The following is an 18,270-nucleotide window of genomic DNA, read 5'->3' as shown; positions in this document are numbered from 1 at the left end:
CCTTCTATCTCGATATAAAGATTATCTTAAATGATAACCAACACTGGGACATCCGTCATCATTTAAACAGTTATTTAAGGTAAATTGGCGTCTTTTAGTTGTTTTTGTGTGCATAAATCACAAGTATATAGTTACTTAGGGACATTTTGCATTTTTATGTATATTTAGTGGTGTCCTCTTTTGGGGGGTGATTTGACGGGATAACATATAAAAACTTTTCTTGTCCTGGGCACATTATTTAAGATATCTACATCAGATGCATCTTGAATACATGAGACCTTCTTTTAAAGAATACTACAATAAATACGTTTCCTGATTGGAGCTACATGTAAGACCAGGATTCTGTAAGACACGCAACAAGTGTATTAGGACACTGCTAGAGCATGGTAACTAGATACATTCGAGTTTAATAGTATATATAACATAATGATATAATAAGTGACCTTCAAGCGATCACAAAGAAATGTTTTGACTCATCAATCATTTTGTTACTTGGTGTCAAAAATGGGGGGGGGGGGGGGTAACTTGGAGGTAATAGTAAATTAAGATGTTTTGATTTTAAATGCAAGGTTTGAAAAGGTTATAGTGCATGTATATACTATACGCGTTTCAGACCTTTAAGCTGTAAATCCCCTCAAATAATGACCTGACAGTTCCTTCTGCATTGCACAGGAGGGTATTAAATAGAAAAGGTAATAAAACACCGAATTCAAGTGAGGACAGTACTTTACACGTGGGAATTCGATTTGTTATATAGATTACCCTCATTGATAAAAAAGACTGATATTTTCGTGCAATTTCAATACAGACGATTCGACAGAGAGATAGTTTTCGACAATGAAGTAAAAAATATCGCTAATAACTCGAATTATGAATCAAAATCTAATTAACTGTTTTAATTAACTGATTAACTGTCTTGTTCACACTTGTATCTGAATGATGCATTTACTTGTACAAACGCAGCAGCTGAATGGAAATGATACGAATATAAAACTATTCAATTTGATAAAATCAACATTTCAAATAGGACTCATACCTGTAATACGGGATTTTGGAAGGAAATTGAGCCACCATTTTTGACCGTGATACACCAAAGAGACGAAATGTATTCCAGCGCTTTCCGTTACAGCAGTGTAGTTTTTAAAATGGTGACTAGTCTTTTTGCGCGACCTTTGCCTGGACTCGAGTGTTACGTGTAATACACTTAAGACTTTTGTTTCGTAATGACGATGACCCCCCTAATGAGGCCATTCGCCTGGAGATTACTGTTTGATAAAACTTCTCAGGCGACTTCCCACGTCTATCTTACAGTACCTTAAATCATTTTGAGATTAAATCAAACTTCAAAAATTGCCTGATATAACCAACACCATCTGATCTTCTTTAAGGACCACTGCGGGTTGGCCTATAAAATTATGCACTATTTAATTACAGCAAGATTGCCACGTACGTGTGCATTCGATATAGCCTTATTGTTGGTGCCGTACTTGTGGCATATATATATATACACACACACACACACACACACACACATACACACACACACACACACACACTGACTTGGGAGTAACATTTTGCAGCAAATGCATTTGAAACCACGTATAAAACCCTTAAGGGGTACCAATGCGTTATATGAAGGCTTTAATTTGGCAAAATAGTTTTCTCTGTTTCTTTTCTCTAAAATACTTATTCATGTAGCCAAATGCTCACAAGCACAACGAAGCTCTGTTTTTGCTCCAAAGTAAACAAGTCCATATGACTGAAAATTGTCACTTATTAATGACGAAAACTTATTACTGGGGAGATAATATAACATTCCCCATATATAACTGCCATAATATAATAACAATGAAGTAGGTAAATGAGTGTAACCAAAATGAATTAAGAAAATATGAGAAATCACAACAGCTATAAGAGCAAAAAGTTGGCACAAATGAAAATAAAAGGCCATAAAATGTGAAAGAAGCTGCCTGGAAACAAAATAGAAAATATGAAAACAGCGGAACACCTGGCCCGGAAGAAATATCAACATAAATATAACAGCTACACACAAAAGAAGAAAAAAATCAATAATAACACGAAGAAGTTACAACTAAACAAAATAGTTAACAACTGCAGTTGCAACACACGACAGATTATAAATCTGTTTATAAGAACACATGAATAAGGGGAAAAAATGAAGACAATATACTGTACATAGTAATACTAGTGCGTGATCCAAGAAGTTGAAGTCACCTAATAAAAGGAAACAGCCGTCGCCAAAACTGGAATAACAAAACTGGTGGCTGAGAAAAACTGAATATGAAAAAAATAAAATCACCGAGTAACAAGAAAAACGGCCGTCCTCAAATCTTGAAACCACAAAAACTGATGGCTGGTAACCATGTACAAATAAAAATAAAAGAACAACGTAAGTAATATTCCAGTGTAGCTGCTAAAACTGCGGGTAAATATCACCGCAGCTAAAAAGCTGAATGACTTCTCACTGATGCAGCTCGATAGAAATAGTTGCCAAAACATCTTTCATAACAAATAAATGTGTGTGCCTAGATACACAGCAGCTAAGACATTTCAGAACCCCGGAAATCTGTTATTACCTTGCCTTGGTCAACTACTTAAGGTCAAATGTGCAGACACAAACCCCAAACTAAGACTCTTTCCTATAAACAAAACGTCGATGTATTATTAACAAAGTTATCACCACCGCTAAAAACAAAAAAATTTCCTACATAAATACAGTTAATTATATTAATTGTAGTTTTTAATAGTGATAAGGGTGGCCAAGTTCTAAGCGTGAATTTCGTTGTCTTGTTAATTGGTGTGAGATACTGATCGGTTTTCGACGAAACTCCTCAGCAACAAGTAATATATTATCATGCAAATAGATAAAAATTGAAATCTAGATACCCCAAAAATCTATTCACCCCTGTTATGTAATGACAACAACATGACAATAATTATTCCCGCACTATCTCAGCAGATAAGGAAGAATACCTAACGTATCGATCTCCCATATGTTTTTATAGATAAATAAAGAGGTTTCTTATATTCAGATGTAACATCATGGCAAGCTACATGTTGCTTGCAACCCTTTGAACAGCACATTAAAGATGTGTCGAAAAAGTGAGACAAAGCAGTTAATTAACGATATTGTTACCTTTCACCAAAAACTAGTGTCTTACATTCTTTTAGGTAATTGATAACTCCTCAGTGTTCAGTGACTAAATTAATTAAAATTTACACACACACGCCATCTTACGGGTGACGTCATAATTGCGACTTTGGGGTAAAATGGAAAAATCGGTTTCTCAAATTTCTCTTTTACCTAAACACCGTTTTAACGCCAATTTAATGACACCATTTAGTACTCAAAAACCCTGCCTGCGACTTCGACTTTTCTTAAAGTCATAGTTCAGATCTTATCGTTGATAAAGCAAAATAATGCCTTTATTTAATGAAAATCTGTATTTGGGACCTCATAACTCCATAACAAAAACATTTTAACCAAAGTTCCGCCCCATGCCAATTGCTATCTCACCTCAAACTAGAAAGGTGCTAAATTGACGATTGAAGCTTTGACTTGCCCATGCTCATGCATTGCAACGATAAAATATAAACGCCGATATTTTATATTTTCAAGTTTTTTTTTCATTTCATTTCAGATAGATGCATAATTGAATAATTAGATGCAGAAAAATCTCATTTTTGGTATCTGGATGATAATAAAGGGTTTTACAATTGCAACGCATTTCAATGTATCTGAAACGGTTAAAAGAACTATGTAGAGATAAATGACTTTTTTCTTGTCAACTTTTTGTATAAAGGGGAATTCATGCTCTCACAGAAGATGCGCATCAGCTTTCATTCTTTTTAAGAGCTACACGTATAGAAGAAAAGGAAAGAAGAGAATACTAAAGTTATGAAAGAAGGAGGTAAACGGCATCAACACTGTGAAACGTTACTTAGTCGGCTACATGTCAGAAACCACAGTGCTCTTTTATATGACCAACATCTACCTTTAACTGGCAACCCATGAAAGGCACTCCTTTTCCAAATGACCTATGCCTACATGCGTTTCAACAAAACCAAAAATAGTATAATGGGAGAGAAATGGCACTTCATGCTTTTGTTACTCCCCTGCTAGTTGGCTTGTTATGTGGAAAAGAGGAAACTAAGTATAAAAATGCTGGCGGTATTTATCTATTTTAAAGTATCAAAGAACTACAGAATATAAATGTATGTTAACAAACTTTTATTATATAAAACATGAATAAAACTGAATAAATCGCCACAGTAAATAAGCTGAATAAAACAAAAAAGAAGACGATTTAAAATAAGTAAGTTTTATGTAAAACATCAAGAGTTCAAGTATTGGTACTGTGTGAAATGTGCATGGGCATTTCGGAAAGAGGTAAAGTGAGTTACTAAGCTACGAAAAGAAAGAAATGTTGTAATAACAAAAGAATCTAGGGATGCGTCTTGTGCACGTGACCGTAAGCGCGGAAACTTGGAGGTGTGTCACGTTCAGATTAAGCCTCGGTCACAACCCGACGCACGAATTTTAGGATCGTACGGCCCCTGCGAATTTTGGGTGCAGTGGAGGCCATGGAGTTCATAGAGGTAGAGGAAAGTTTGAAATGGAAAGGCGCAAGTCTGCTTTGCGAGTCGCAGGGCCCACGCGAGAAACAGGTACGCTAATTGCAAGGTGCGATGTACTCATTTCTTGAGTTTTTCTTGCTACCTGCGTACGTGGCACGCACTCACCATTTATGAAAAGAATGCTACACACGGCGAAAGTTATTTCCTTTTGCTTCACACTTGCCTCACACGCTTGTAATGACGTACTGACCGCGAACGTCAGTTTTGCCTTCTGTTCTCCCCTTCTTTCTTTTTCCTCCTCTCTTCTTTTCTGCTCTCTTAGCTTCTTTCCCTTGCCTTTTGGAGGCATATTAGAAGCTGAATTGAGCAAATTTCGAAATTTTTGAAATGTTGTACACAAGGCACAAGCGACGTTATATGTCGAGACACGAGCGTGCATCGTGAGCACGCCTTTTATACTTTGTTTGCGTCCAAATTTTGCGCAGAATCTCACGTGCCGTGCAAGTTCTTCTTGCGAAATTTGGAGTTCGCAGACAACCCGTGAAGCACGTACGGAGGAAGTTGGACATGTCCAAAAGATTCTACGAATAATCTGCGAACTGCGAGGCCGCAAACGTAACTTGCTCCACTCGCGAGGAGTTAGCGAGAAGTATGCAAGTGATGGAGCAAGTGAAGATGCAATGAAGGAGCAAGTGTCCTTTGCGTATTGAGTACGACGCACGCCCGCACAGCTAACGAACAAAGTCGAAAGCACGGCGGAACTGCGTCGCCCGCACGCCAGGGGTGTAAAAGGCGTGCTCAAGATGCACGCTCATGTACATCGTACCCTTCTTCTCACGTGGACCCTGCGACTCGCAAGGCAGACTTGCGCCTTTCCATTGCAAACTTTCCTCTACCTCTACGAACTCCACGGCCTCCACTCAACCCAAAATTGGCACTGGCCGTACGATCCTAAAATTCGCGCGTCCGGTTGTGACCGAGGCTTAAGCTTTCTTACGGCCGGTTGTGACCGAGGTTTAAAATGACACCAGAAGGGCCAGTGACTGGAACTTCAGACACCAAGCAAGCTACTAATACAGTGAATACCCTGCAAATTCAATATAACCGGTTATTGACATAAACTACAATGAATAAAGTGAAATAAGAAAAGTAACAAACTTTAACTCGATCATAAGCCTCGGTCTGAACCGGCTCTTACGGCCTGTTTGCGTTACTACTTTCGTCGTGCGTTGCATTCTCTTCATAAGTGGTGAATGCGTGTCACGTACCCAGGTAGCAAGACAAATTTAAGAAATGAGTACAATTTCCACTTTGCAATTAGCGTCCCTGCTCGGAAGGACATCTCACGTGGCCCCTGCGACTCGCAAGGCAGACTTGTTCCTTTCCATTGCAAACTTTCCTCTACCTCTACGAACTCCATGGGTTCTACTGTAACCAAAATTCGCAGGGGACGTACGATCCTGAAATTCGTGCCTCCGATTGTGACCGAGGCTTTAGTTATAGAAAATTGTGAAGACATACAGTTTCAGGAATTATAACTTAAGAGAACACGAGGGAGATAGTCCGATTGTGCTGTCACCAGAGGAAGAAATTTAGCAATATTAAACAAAGCTAGAAATATGACTTAGTTAAACTAATCGTTTACAGAGGTTGTCAAGATGATTAAGAAACGCCAAGACGAGGACAGTTGACTGAAGAAGGATGCCATGGAAATGCGAGATACATTGTATAAGGAAACAATTTGTGTGCAAAAAGCAAGAACTTTTCAAGCCTAAAGATTATTTTTGTATTTTTTCTAATTATGAATATGCGTTTTAGAATTTATTTAATTTCTCCTTACCCTTTAACCCTTGTTTGACAACTGATTATGTCATTTGTTTCTGTTACATGTTTGCGGTGCTAAGTTTTCTATCTTACATCGAAATAAATAGATTATAGTCTGACAAGTTGAAAAACGTGGTTATTTTAAGTTGCGATCAAAAAGTCATTTATCGATTGCGGTTATGGTTGATCATAGAAAGGAAAAAACTTGTAGTTGACTGTAACTAAATAAACACATCAATTTGTAAGGATCCCAGTATGCAGTTACACTAAAACGGCTACTATCATAGAATTGCTCTTAAAAGTAAGGTTTGGACACTTTTGCTGTATCACGTAAAAAACAAAACAATACGACCAATCATTATTTCTAAGTGGTTGTGTAATTGTATATTGCTATGTATAAATAGGATATGTGCATACCTTTCGCTGCTGTACATTTTCGTAAACTAAGGTACTAATATGACTCTAATATGTAGTCACGATATCGCCCAACCTGTAGTACGTGTATAATCACCCATCAAATATCTCATGTAGGCCTGTGCTGTTAAACCTTGGTTTAAATTGCTATTAATATTTAATTTACGTTTTTATTTACAGCTGTACCTTGTCGTTAAAGCTCTGTGGATGAAGATCTATATAGTGGACAGAAATTGACCATCATGTCATTAAAACATATTCACATGTACCCCGAAAAATAGGTTCTTTGCTTTGAAGTGGGACAGATTAAATCCAAGGTTTCTTCTTATTAAGGTGATATATTATGGATTTCTTATTTCGTCAACATTAGAATATCAAGAAAGAACGGCATTTTTCATTAGCTCGCTGCACTCTGTTTAAAAATTGTTTGATGTCCACTGTAAAAAGAAGCCGGTGGTTTTCAAAAAAGAAAAGATAATGAAACCCACGACCTAATAGTCTTACGCAGTTTTTGTGGATACCAAAAACAATGTCAAGGGCGCAGATACTTGCTATGAACAGAAAAGATAAATTTTGGTATGTTGTCAAAATTGGTCCGTACGAAAAAAAGTGACTGCTACATTGTATAAAATACGAGTGAGGGAAAGATTTATTTAGTTCTTGCCAATCCTCTTCAGGCATACCAACTTTCTATTTACGCCACGTTTGTACATGTATAGGTACGTTAAATGAACATCGGAATTTCAGAAACGTGTCTGAATTATGTAATTCCCTAGAAACCTTTTCTGCGTCATTTTGATCTGTTCAGTCTGCTTCTAGGCGGGAGTTCGTTATGAGTCAATTGTTAAAGGCTCGCACCCGCATTGATAACGATATTCACACTGTATGCCGTATCGATCATTTAAGGCAACACGAATGTGTTAGCCAGCCTTTGGTACAAAGTTTATTCTGCACTGTGAATATCTATCAAAAAGGATTTATTAGTTTTTTGTTAGCTAGCATTTAAGTCAACCATATGCGTTGGATGGCCGGAAATTAAGGCCCCCCAGATTACCTTTTACTTACAACAATTTATAGAATGCTGTTCAGAACAGTATGACGGCAGTAAAGTTCTAGTTGATTTGCATTAAGCACGGCCATCAATCCCCAAGTGCACTCGGTGTTCCAGCACATAAGAAAAACGCGATGATAATAATGACGCTTGGGATATTCTGGATATACATACTTTATTGGTAAAACCGTGACAATATTCTTAATGCGGCTATTATCTCGTTGCTCATAAGACAATGCTTTTCCTTCTTTGCGATAATATCAAAGGGATCTCGAAAAAAGCAATATATTTGCCAATAAATCTCTCTGGTCTGTTCCTGTACCCCAATAGTAACTGCATACAAAGAGAGTAGAATTGATTTTTGACTGTCAACACTATAAATATTTGAACATGGTATGTTTTAGTATTTATGTTTGCTTGCAGTATGGTGAAAAGTGCGATCTTAGCTTCTTTCCATCGAACATTTGAAGTGTTCTGTGGCAAGACACCTACAACAAGCACACGTCTGGACGCTGACCAAGTCTGTCCTTTTACAAAGGCAGAGTATTCCCGCGAGGTTGGGATAGTTTTATTAGTATGACGCTACCAAAAGCAAACGTCCAAACAGATGATGAGACTGTTTTTCCACAAGGCAGGGAATGTTGTGTAAAATGTGTGTGTGTGAGAAGTTGAAATGCCAGGAACGAGGTTTTAAATCTTATTTTCCTTCCATAATTTTTCGATGTTTTGTCTATGACAAGATGGTAAGGTCGTTTGTAATGGGTTTTACAGTGGAAAATTCGAGTTACGTACAATGAAATCACCCTGTTCATCTGAGCTTCGATAAAATTCCCTCTAACTTATACAAGTCGATTAGAACTCTATTTAATGATAAAAAAGGTCTGAGATTTTAGGGAGACGTTGCAAGGCCCCCCTCCCGCCCCCCCCCCCCCCCCCCCCCCAAAAAAAAAAAACACGTAAGTTTGAAATATTTTACAGGATTTGGTTCACAATGAAGTAGAATTAGTGATACAAGAAATGAGTTGGACAGATCGAGCTGTAATTTAAACTGATAAGTGAAAATATCTTGCTTTTTTACTTTAGATAATTATCATTTTTAGCACAGAGAGCCAAAGTAATTGGTGAGCTAAATTGCCATGCTTGGCAACTAAGGTACCCATTGGATACCAACTAGTTTCAAAATAAATTACGCAATAGGTAGCTAAATAGGCGTCATTAGAAAAAGATAGCGTCAAAAATTTATATATAGTAAATGTTGCCCCAAGTACTACCAGCATGCGTTCTTTCTTTTTTCTAAAGACACACAAGGTAAATACTGAATGGGCGTTGACTTAGCCTGTCCATTAATGAAAACATGATACTCCCACGAGGGCAATACTCGTCACTCCTTGGAATGCTGTGACTCCGGTCATACGCCTACGTATTCTGTACAGTTTCAAAGAAAATATTTACATATGCTTCACGAAAGTTTTTAGTTTTTAAATCGGTGGGCGGGGCGGGGTGGGGTGGGGGGACTACCGGTATGCCGTTATTTATTTCAGTCACATTTGTTTGTGCTTGCTAGAATGCTAATTGTTATACTGGATTAAGTAATTTTTTATATAAGGTTGATAAAAGATAGTGATATTCTTGGGTATGACAACATTTTGCCACAGTTTTAAGTGATACACGTAAAGTGAAGCATGTCCCGGACAGATCTTGAATGAAATTCTGTGGTATTTATTAATGTCGATCGGATTAAAAGAGCTTTTAAAATGAAATGAAATGATCTCTCTTTTTCATGCGAATTACATGGCAAAAAGAAGAGAATTTTCTTTTACCCGATAAACTATTCAACGCAAAATAGATAATAATAGCGCAACAGAAGGGGTAGCAGCTGGTTTCCTCCTCTGTAATTAATCTAAGTCTCAGTAGGTGTAACTCTACCAGTCTTCTTATTGTTTGAAAAAAGAGCATGTTTGTATTTTGCAAATGAAGGCTAAGCAGTGCAGATGAGTGATTATAGCGGTGACCGCCGTTAGACCTGGATAAGGGTGCATTTTGTTGCGCGTCCATACGTGCCTTTTATCTGAAATGGGGTGTCAAGGGAGGAAGGGCAGCAGAAATATTTTGGTAGTTTTCGTTTGCACCGTTATTAACTGGACAGTCTTGTAAAATTCTTGTGACTTTATTCTACTGGTAGATCACCTCTCTATTCATTTTAATCGTGGACGTGGTATAGTGCTGGTATGCGTATGCCGTAAAGTTTCAATTAGGGAAATCAAAGAGAAAAAATCTATGCAGAAATGGGCATTCTGACATATTACATTTGCAACATTTTCAATTATGATCCAATTAAAATCATAATCGATATTTGTGAGTCTTGAAATCAATTATTTTCCAATTCGCAATAGTGTGTACTTTCCTTAATGCCCATTTAAAGACATTTAAACAGCAGCCATATTCTGATAAGTGCTGATCGATAAAATACTCTAGTATAATGATCCCAATTTCTTAAGCCGATTATCTGCTTAATATCCTATAAGATAGATATAATTGTACAATGTATCAATCTGCCTGCGTGATACGTTAGTTTAGTGGTTATATTTACTACTTCTGTTATGGCTGAATTCAAATTTCTTTGATCGATTGCAACTTTCCTACAAACAGTTTTCGAAATAAATTATCTACAGTGTTTGCCGAAACAGAAAAAAATCTACTCACATACAATTCCCTGTTATGCATTTCCCCTCCCCTTCTCTCTTTCTTTTTCTCGAACGCTCACTCGCCCTTTCTCGAGTTAGATTTTTAGTGCACACTATTTGCTTTATTTACTCACTACTTCTACTTATTATCTATATTTACTTCCTTTGAAAAATACAGTTCGTGCGATTGCAAGTTTTTAGAGATCGTTAAACTGACTATCCACTTCAACGTTTTCTCTGAGTTTATGGTCATCATTTCTAACATGAAGCAGACAGGAACACGTTTTGTTTCTCTTAAATTTTCTTTGTTTCTCTTAATCTTTTACTAAAATACTTTTTCTGCGCTGGTTTGGTCAATAATCGATTGTAGTTTTAGTTAACAAACAAGGCTTTGTACGTCACACATACTAAGACGACACTTCAATCATTCGATTGTATCTCAAGCAGGACGAAACCTGCTCTTAAACGGCTTTAACATCTTCGGTCTTCGGGACTCGAAACTGTGTTCCTGCTCTTCATTTCCTCTGCAGGAGTATTTATAGACTTGTTCACACGGTTCCAGTCTTCACTTACCCACTTTTTGGGTATTAATCTATCTGAAGAATGGGATAATGAGAACCCAAAAGCGAACACACTTGAGAAATAAGTTGTTATTCCCACGTCAAATTCAATTACTTGAAATTCCCTGCATCAAAGCTAGACTTGGCCAATTTTATCGACAGATTTCTAAAGCGAATAATGAGTTTGGGGGTGGCAACAAAATATCTTGAAACTTCTTTAGACAGTTCTTTAGATTTGCTTCATCCCCGAGCGTCCATGTGTTCTGTCTCAATTTAATTTGGGTATTATTCTCGTCAATAATATTAACTCCTTGGGTGAACTGTACGTGCGGTGATTGATAGCATGTGTAAAATCGGAAGACATATTTTGGAGCGTTAGCTTATTTCCCCTTAATTATTCTATTTTTTATTCATCATGCTCAGCGTCAGATCTGATCGAATTTGTCCATCAAATCTGTAACTGAATGTCTATTGGAATGGAAATCGGATACATCATGGGGGGGGGGGGGGAGATAAGTTCTTCATCACGATAGAGAACTTCAGCAATTATTTCGACTAACGTCCTAAACAAATAAAAAATCTTTTTTCACTTTGTTTGGGCTGTGTTGACACCTAATATCATCCAGGCCAATGGGATAACATAACAAATAGACAAGGAAAGCACCTACATGTAAGTAGTGCAAAAACACACATTAGATGAGATCACCCTGCTGAGCCAGATTTGGTTGTCCTTGGAAAACACTCCGGCGTTACACTTCGTGTTTAAAACCTATAACGGAGTTTCATACATCCGCTATTTATGAACCCAGATATGTACTTCTTAGGGTAAAACTTAACATCTGCCGTGAAGAGAGGGTTTTCTTAAGCTTGAAATTATTGACGAACATTAACTTTATGGTCGGCTATTTCGTCTCAAAACTCCTATAGACCCCTAAAAGGTTGACAGGAAAACGTGCGTCTTCTTGCAAATGTCAATCTCCATGCGTTCTTTATGAAACCACTAACTAAATTAACACACTGTGTGTGATTTGTCGTGTCCTTTGCAGGTGCTCTGGTGACTGGTTGGAGTGTTTGGTGTAGGATAGATGTAACGCAAAGCAATATTCTACAAGAGTTTCCGATTGGAGGCATTTCAGCATATTCATTTACATTTACATTTAAATCTCTTGTGTACGAACTTAAAAGGTTTGGTTTAAACGTCAGCTTCAATGCAATGCAGATGTTCTCTCTTGTTGACAACTTTGTGAAAGAATTGATTTTCACATTTAAATCAGACCAAGGAATAGGCCCTGCTCATTCATCAAATATGAAATAATTGTAGTAATAAAGGACGGAGTTAATTGTAAAATGCATTGCTATAAGATAATTACTCCGACGTCTTTGGTATAAGAATGGCTGATGTAATTCCCAAGTGCAGTTTGTACAAAAGTTCAATGTTCTGTTATTTCACACGTGTTGCCATGGCGTTTATGTAACTTTTATCCGTAACAGCAATTTTCTTTATTAGGCTAATCCCGAACAATTGGGATTATCAGAATCAAACAGGCTCAGTGCATACTGAGGTATTCTTCCAAATGTTGAAATATCAGAAACATTTTTTGTGATCTTGACTAATCTTCATATAGCATTTACTTTTTTGACAAACTTCATATACAATAATTACTGGTTTCTTTAATATCTTTCTTGACCTGCAAGTATCAGTGGTAAGACACGAAGCAAGGTTTCCAGAAGTCGGGTGATGTATATCGCTATTGACAGAGTATCGAAATCTTCATTATCGTTTAGATATCCTATTCGCCGTAGGGGCGCATCTGACCGTTAAGCAGGAAACGCCGCAACGCTTTCCACCTGCTCTCCAACACAATTACCTATGTCAGTATTGCTCCGGCTTCACGCAGTGATAGATTGAAAAATGGATTTTGTGCCAACAAGTTGCCTTATGTTTTGATGTAAAATGAATTTTTGTCGAAGAGGATGTTGTTGTTGATGATGTATCGTTCATTTGCTTTACAAGGGAATAAAACCTACATGCACTCGTTCAGACCAAATGATTAGAGTCAACCGTTTATTTTGTGTATGAATGAGCGTGGTATTTGAATGTTTTTGGCTAAATTCCCATCGGAAAAAAAAATATATATATATACAATAGGGGAAGGTATCACCAATGGTTTCATTCAACCCTTGCTTTTGCTGTTGTGTGGAACACGCATGAAAAGAAGATTAAGGTGCAATATGTTATGTGCTGCATACAATTGCCATTCATGAAGATAAAAAGGTTCATGTAAAGTGATTCAGTTAATAATTCATAAAAACATCGTGCTGAGTAAAAACTGATTTGTATAAAGTAAGAGCTATTTATCATATAGCAGCATGAAATAATGAACATCTGAACAGTATCACTGCTGGGCGCATCTCTGGAAATTTTTTCACGTTTTCTCACAGGATGTGGATTGAATTTGCTAAAGGTGTACACATCTTGATCACACGTTACAGTCAAAGTATAAACATTTACTTCTGATGCTCCACTTGATAGACGTCACCATTTTTTTTAAACTAAGAAGTATTTGTCAAAGATGCCCTGGCAACCTACTTTGGATAAAGAGTTCATTTTTATACCGTGAATGTACTGAAATATATTTCTTGTTCCTTTGTGGAGCATCCTTATGGCAATATATGTGATTTTTTTAAACCATGTAGTTTATTTAAAAAAATCCTAGTCAACAACACTTAAAATCAAAGATACATATAGTTTATTTAAGTCCATTTGAAATGCATGTCTTGTGTTCATCGGTAGTATTGCAATGCTGTACGATTTATCATTATGGACGACATATCGAAAAAGAAAAACTTTTATATAGGCAAGATATCCGATTGAAGATTAAGTTTTGACCATCTGTTGTTTTTTCCAAAAGAAATATAAGCTATAGCTGTTTGATCACCTGGCTTAAGTTTATCGAAAAGTAACAATGAAAGTTACATCGACAATATTCCGAAGTTCACACCTTTTTGAAATGTTGTCAACGAAACGATTGGTTCCACTCTTTACGTTCTAACAGATTTATTTCATGTATTCAAATTCACACACATAAAGGGCAAACTGCAAACTGTTTTCGGACAGAATCGATTCTGTATTTTCACACCAAAAGAAAACATTTTCTGTTTGTTTAAACTGTGACGAACGTCTTAACTTCTAAAATTGGCGTAATCATTAAACTATAGGTGCAATACTTGGCAGTAAAACTCCTGAGTATTGTTTCAGAAATCACTCCAGTAGAAGATCACGTCTTACAATAACAGCGTACTTTGACACTGTTTGTAAACCATTATCTGTAAATCAAATGTAGGAGATGTAAAGTTAATCAAATACTTTCTTCAAATAATTGCGTTTTGTCAATGTAACTGATATGAAATGCACGGCCCAATTTACTTACTCAACAGATATGGCTGTGTGTTCTTTGATTAAATAATAAATGAACATCGATTACTGTCTCTTGCATCGACTGTTATTGATACGTTTGTGTAAAAAAACGTGAATCTTGGAAGGGGTAAAACAGTAAAAGATGGAGGGTCAATAAAACTTACTCATCTTAATGCATGCACGTCCATACCAATAAACAAATCAAAATCTCCTCTCGTAAAAAAGTGAATTCAATACACCTGAGAAATCAAATTGATTTAAGCCTGCATTGTCTGATCATGGTGCTGTCCACGATCACATTATACTTTTATCTCAAATCCAGAGCCATTGCCGGCTGCCAGCCATGAGAGTTGGTTCAATACTTTAAACTGAACCATAGGATGAATAATGATTACATGATCAGCCAAGCAATAAATGACTTCTTTTGACTGAACTGATCCTATCCTTGCAGTCCACGGATCTAAAACATCGCATTGATTCCTATCAAATATTGGCCTCTTGTAAGCTAACATAAGATTTCTGAGACATTCATTCACATAAAGACTGAAAACCAATTCGGCATATCTCGGTGTCTGAGGCGGATATCAATGGAGATGCCAATTCTGATGGGATTAATCACGATGGACTAGATAGACACTATCTGGCAATATCTCAGGTTAACTGACATTATTCTATTTGTTTTGAAGGATAATTTTCATTAGAATCTGATAGAATACGTTTTATACTGCCACGAATAAAAAGCCCAGCTTAAAGTCACTATTAGTGGTAATAACATGACACTGCGCTGTTCAAAAGTAAACTAGTGTTTACTCCTCTTAATCTTAATACAGGTATTGTAAACCAAACTTAAGCCCGACCTCGACTATGAGAACCGTGCTCTACATCAAGTCTCCCGAACTGCTTTATTAATGAATTAGATAAATTACTTTGATAGCTGTTTCATCTTGATTGCAATTGCGTCCTCTGAAGCATTACCTGTGACAAACAAACTATTCCGAAAGCGCTTTGTGTGATTTCTACAGATACTGAACACTAGAGATAATGAAACGACTCTTTCGCACACACAGTTAATTGCCCTAAGCCTAGTTCTAGGTTATAATGTTCGCCACTGCGCTCATATCGACACGAGGCAGGCTTATCGTTTTATTATTTCTATTGCCGGTCAAAGTGGGAAACATACTGAATTTTATTAATTAAAGAGACTTCGCAAAAACAAGCTGCTACATTCAAATAAGAGGCATTAATCTAAAAACCTACGTTTCAATTAATATTTTGCTCTCAGCGGGGGAGAAATAGATGTAAAATGAAAACGGTACGAGAAGGATACTTCTTTTCAAATTGTCTCATCTGCAAGTTCTTTATGTGCTCAAAAAGAAAACAGTCCGTCTTTGGAATTTATTAATAACGCCTTTATCACAATCCATGGCTGGGCTTTATTGAAATACAGTGTTATGATTCTCAAGAGATACTCGGGGCTCAGGCTACCCGGCACTTGCGAAATCAACTTGCTGAAAACCAAAGTGTTTTTCCTAGAAACCAGTCCAGCCATTATTATTATTATTGAAGCCGCTTCACCCAAGGCTATGGAGTGGACTGCGAGGCCTACGGTAGTACGAACAGGCACGTAATGAATCTGCCAATTGTTTATCTTATCAAAATAGATAACACAGATCCAGAATATCAGTTTAATTCACCCCCTGGCAGCTACACGGTACATTGATTTCCATGTCTTAAAGTCTCCTGGCTTCGGCTTGTACTCAAACTGTCAATCAATTGTGTGTAATTGAAGAGGATAAACTTTTGATTAAGACAAAGTTTTACCCAAAAATAACTCACGATAGGTATCATTGTCAAATAATGACCCGTAGTACAACGTTATGTGTAGTTAACACACAAATATTATTCACACAACCACATTCGCACTAATATTAAAATAAAATGTAAAATGCGAATAGGTAGATTTAAATAAATCCAAAGAAAATTTTGATTTCAATATCTACGGAAGCATTAAATTTGACTTGCTTTATTGAAAGGTCTTATGGTTTGTTAATTCTTCATTAAGAATTTTTTTTTTTTGCACCGTACCGTGAACTTTACATTACTGCTATCCTACCTGATTTCAATCAATGCTAATCTCTTTCATGTTTCCATAAACCGACGTGCTGTAGAGATAGCAGTCACTTTATGTTTCCTTTTACACAGATACAATTAGATTTGATGTATCCTATAAAAAGACGTGCATTAACGCAAAAGTCATCCCGCTTCTGCACAGCGAGGCATGGTGTCCTGTGGATGACCCAAACGGTGCACGGAGGGTGGGTGGAGTTCAAATCTTATTTTCTCTGATGTTACTTGACAGAAAGACCTGATAAAAAGTCTTTGTTGCCTTTGGTGATATAATTCTGATCACTGTTTTTCAAATGTTTAGATAAATCATGACATACAGTATATTCCATCGTTAAACATTATGAATTTTGTTTTGGAAGCACATCTTTCGGTTTACTTTTATTGCAAAGCTCTATAAGGTTATCAGCTGCAGCCTTGTATATAATAAACTTTTCAAAAAAGCTATTAAAAAGTCTGATATAGAGATATGTATGGCCGCCCGCCACAGCTATATGTAACACTGAAAAAATAACCTATGGATCGTCGACATTCCTCAAATAAATGTCTTAAACTTAATTAGACAAAATCTAATAGAAAGACATTTTTCATGATTAAACTAGAACTACTAGGCAAGTGTATTTTAAATGGACTAAAATCATAGAGACAACCATTTAGGGGTAATTTTGGCTACCAAACAGTTCACCAAAAAGACTCATTAAAATTGTTGGCTGGCATAATTTCTCAATTAAGTTAGGCTCAGACGGTATACACGGTTGGTGGCATACTAATCGGAAAGTATGTTAATAAACTGCATTGAAAATGTTATTAGACTGTGCATGAGTCAATGTCTAATAAAGCACATGGCGCCATTAGAAGCATTACCAAAACTGCCTGATAGAAAAGCACAAATAACAGCAACTGGAGATTTTAGAACAAAATAAAATACCCCCCCCTCCCCACGCACTTGCAAAGAAAAAAAAACTTACGGAGAGAAACTAAATAACAAAATGGAAATTACGAAGGGCGTGCGCATGTGTGCGCACAAGAAACCCCTTTATTACACAGATGATGCATCTCTGCGTAGGTAGGCACTGCTCTCCTTTAATTATCACCATTGGTACGCCATATACATTTTGAAATGAAATACAAGTTAATCTATCTTAAACGTTCTACTATTCTATCAGTGCCAGACAGATGTCCGTCACTGTCTGAATGAGGCATACAGCCGCATTGCCAAATTGCAAGCAACATGGACCAGTTAGATCATTTGTTTGTCAAGCCTACATACAGTTCAGTTTTTTAATCGTAGACTCTTATTGCAATTAGATTAGGTAAGCCTAAAAGTTATTTCTTGTTCCAAAAACCAACACTATTTGCGATTAATCGTTTGCTAATTTGATTAGATTACTGAGCTATATGAACTATACAACCTGACTTGATGTATTATTTACTGTCCGTAAAGCTACCTCCCACATATGACACGCCGATCAAGGTGACTGAATTGGAGTTGTGGTATATGTAGAATGGGGTTTATGGGAGTCACACAGGGAATCACGTGTCAAGAAGGAAAGTGATGGCATATTTCATGCACGTAGCATCAATATTAAGCAGTAA

General features: G+C 36.8%; 1 protein-coding gene across 2 annotated transcripts in view; it reads right to left on the bottom strand.

Annotated features, from left to right (window-relative positions):
* LOC106180004 (vesicular glutamate transporter 2) overlaps window positions 1–18,270 on the bottom strand; it is a 33,010-nt gene that overhangs the window by 11,062 nt on the left and 3,678 nt on the right. Inside the window, exon 1 of one of the 2 annotated variants that reach the window (XM_087000184.1) lies at window positions 1,037–1,230. The exons of the other annotated variant lie outside the window; for it this stretch is intronic. Within the exon in view, the coding sequence (XP_086856310.1) occupies window positions 1,037–1,074 (38 nt within the window). The 5' untranslated portion in view covers window positions 1,075–1,230. Of the gene's footprint in view, window positions 1–1,036; window positions 1,231–18,270 lie in introns of those variants that run through there. 2 annotated transcript variants of the gene reach the window in all.

Source organism: Lingula anatina, chromosome 1, assembly GCF_051362555.1.
Source record: "Lingula anatina isolate TDL-2025a chromosome 1, LinAna3.0, whole genome shotgun sequence".
NCBI lineage: Eukaryota > Metazoa > Brachiopoda > Lingulata > Lingulida > Lingulidae > Lingula > Lingula anatina.
The sequence above is the reverse complement of the archived record's forward strand: the minus strand, read 5'-3'. Positions and strand labels throughout refer to the sequence as shown.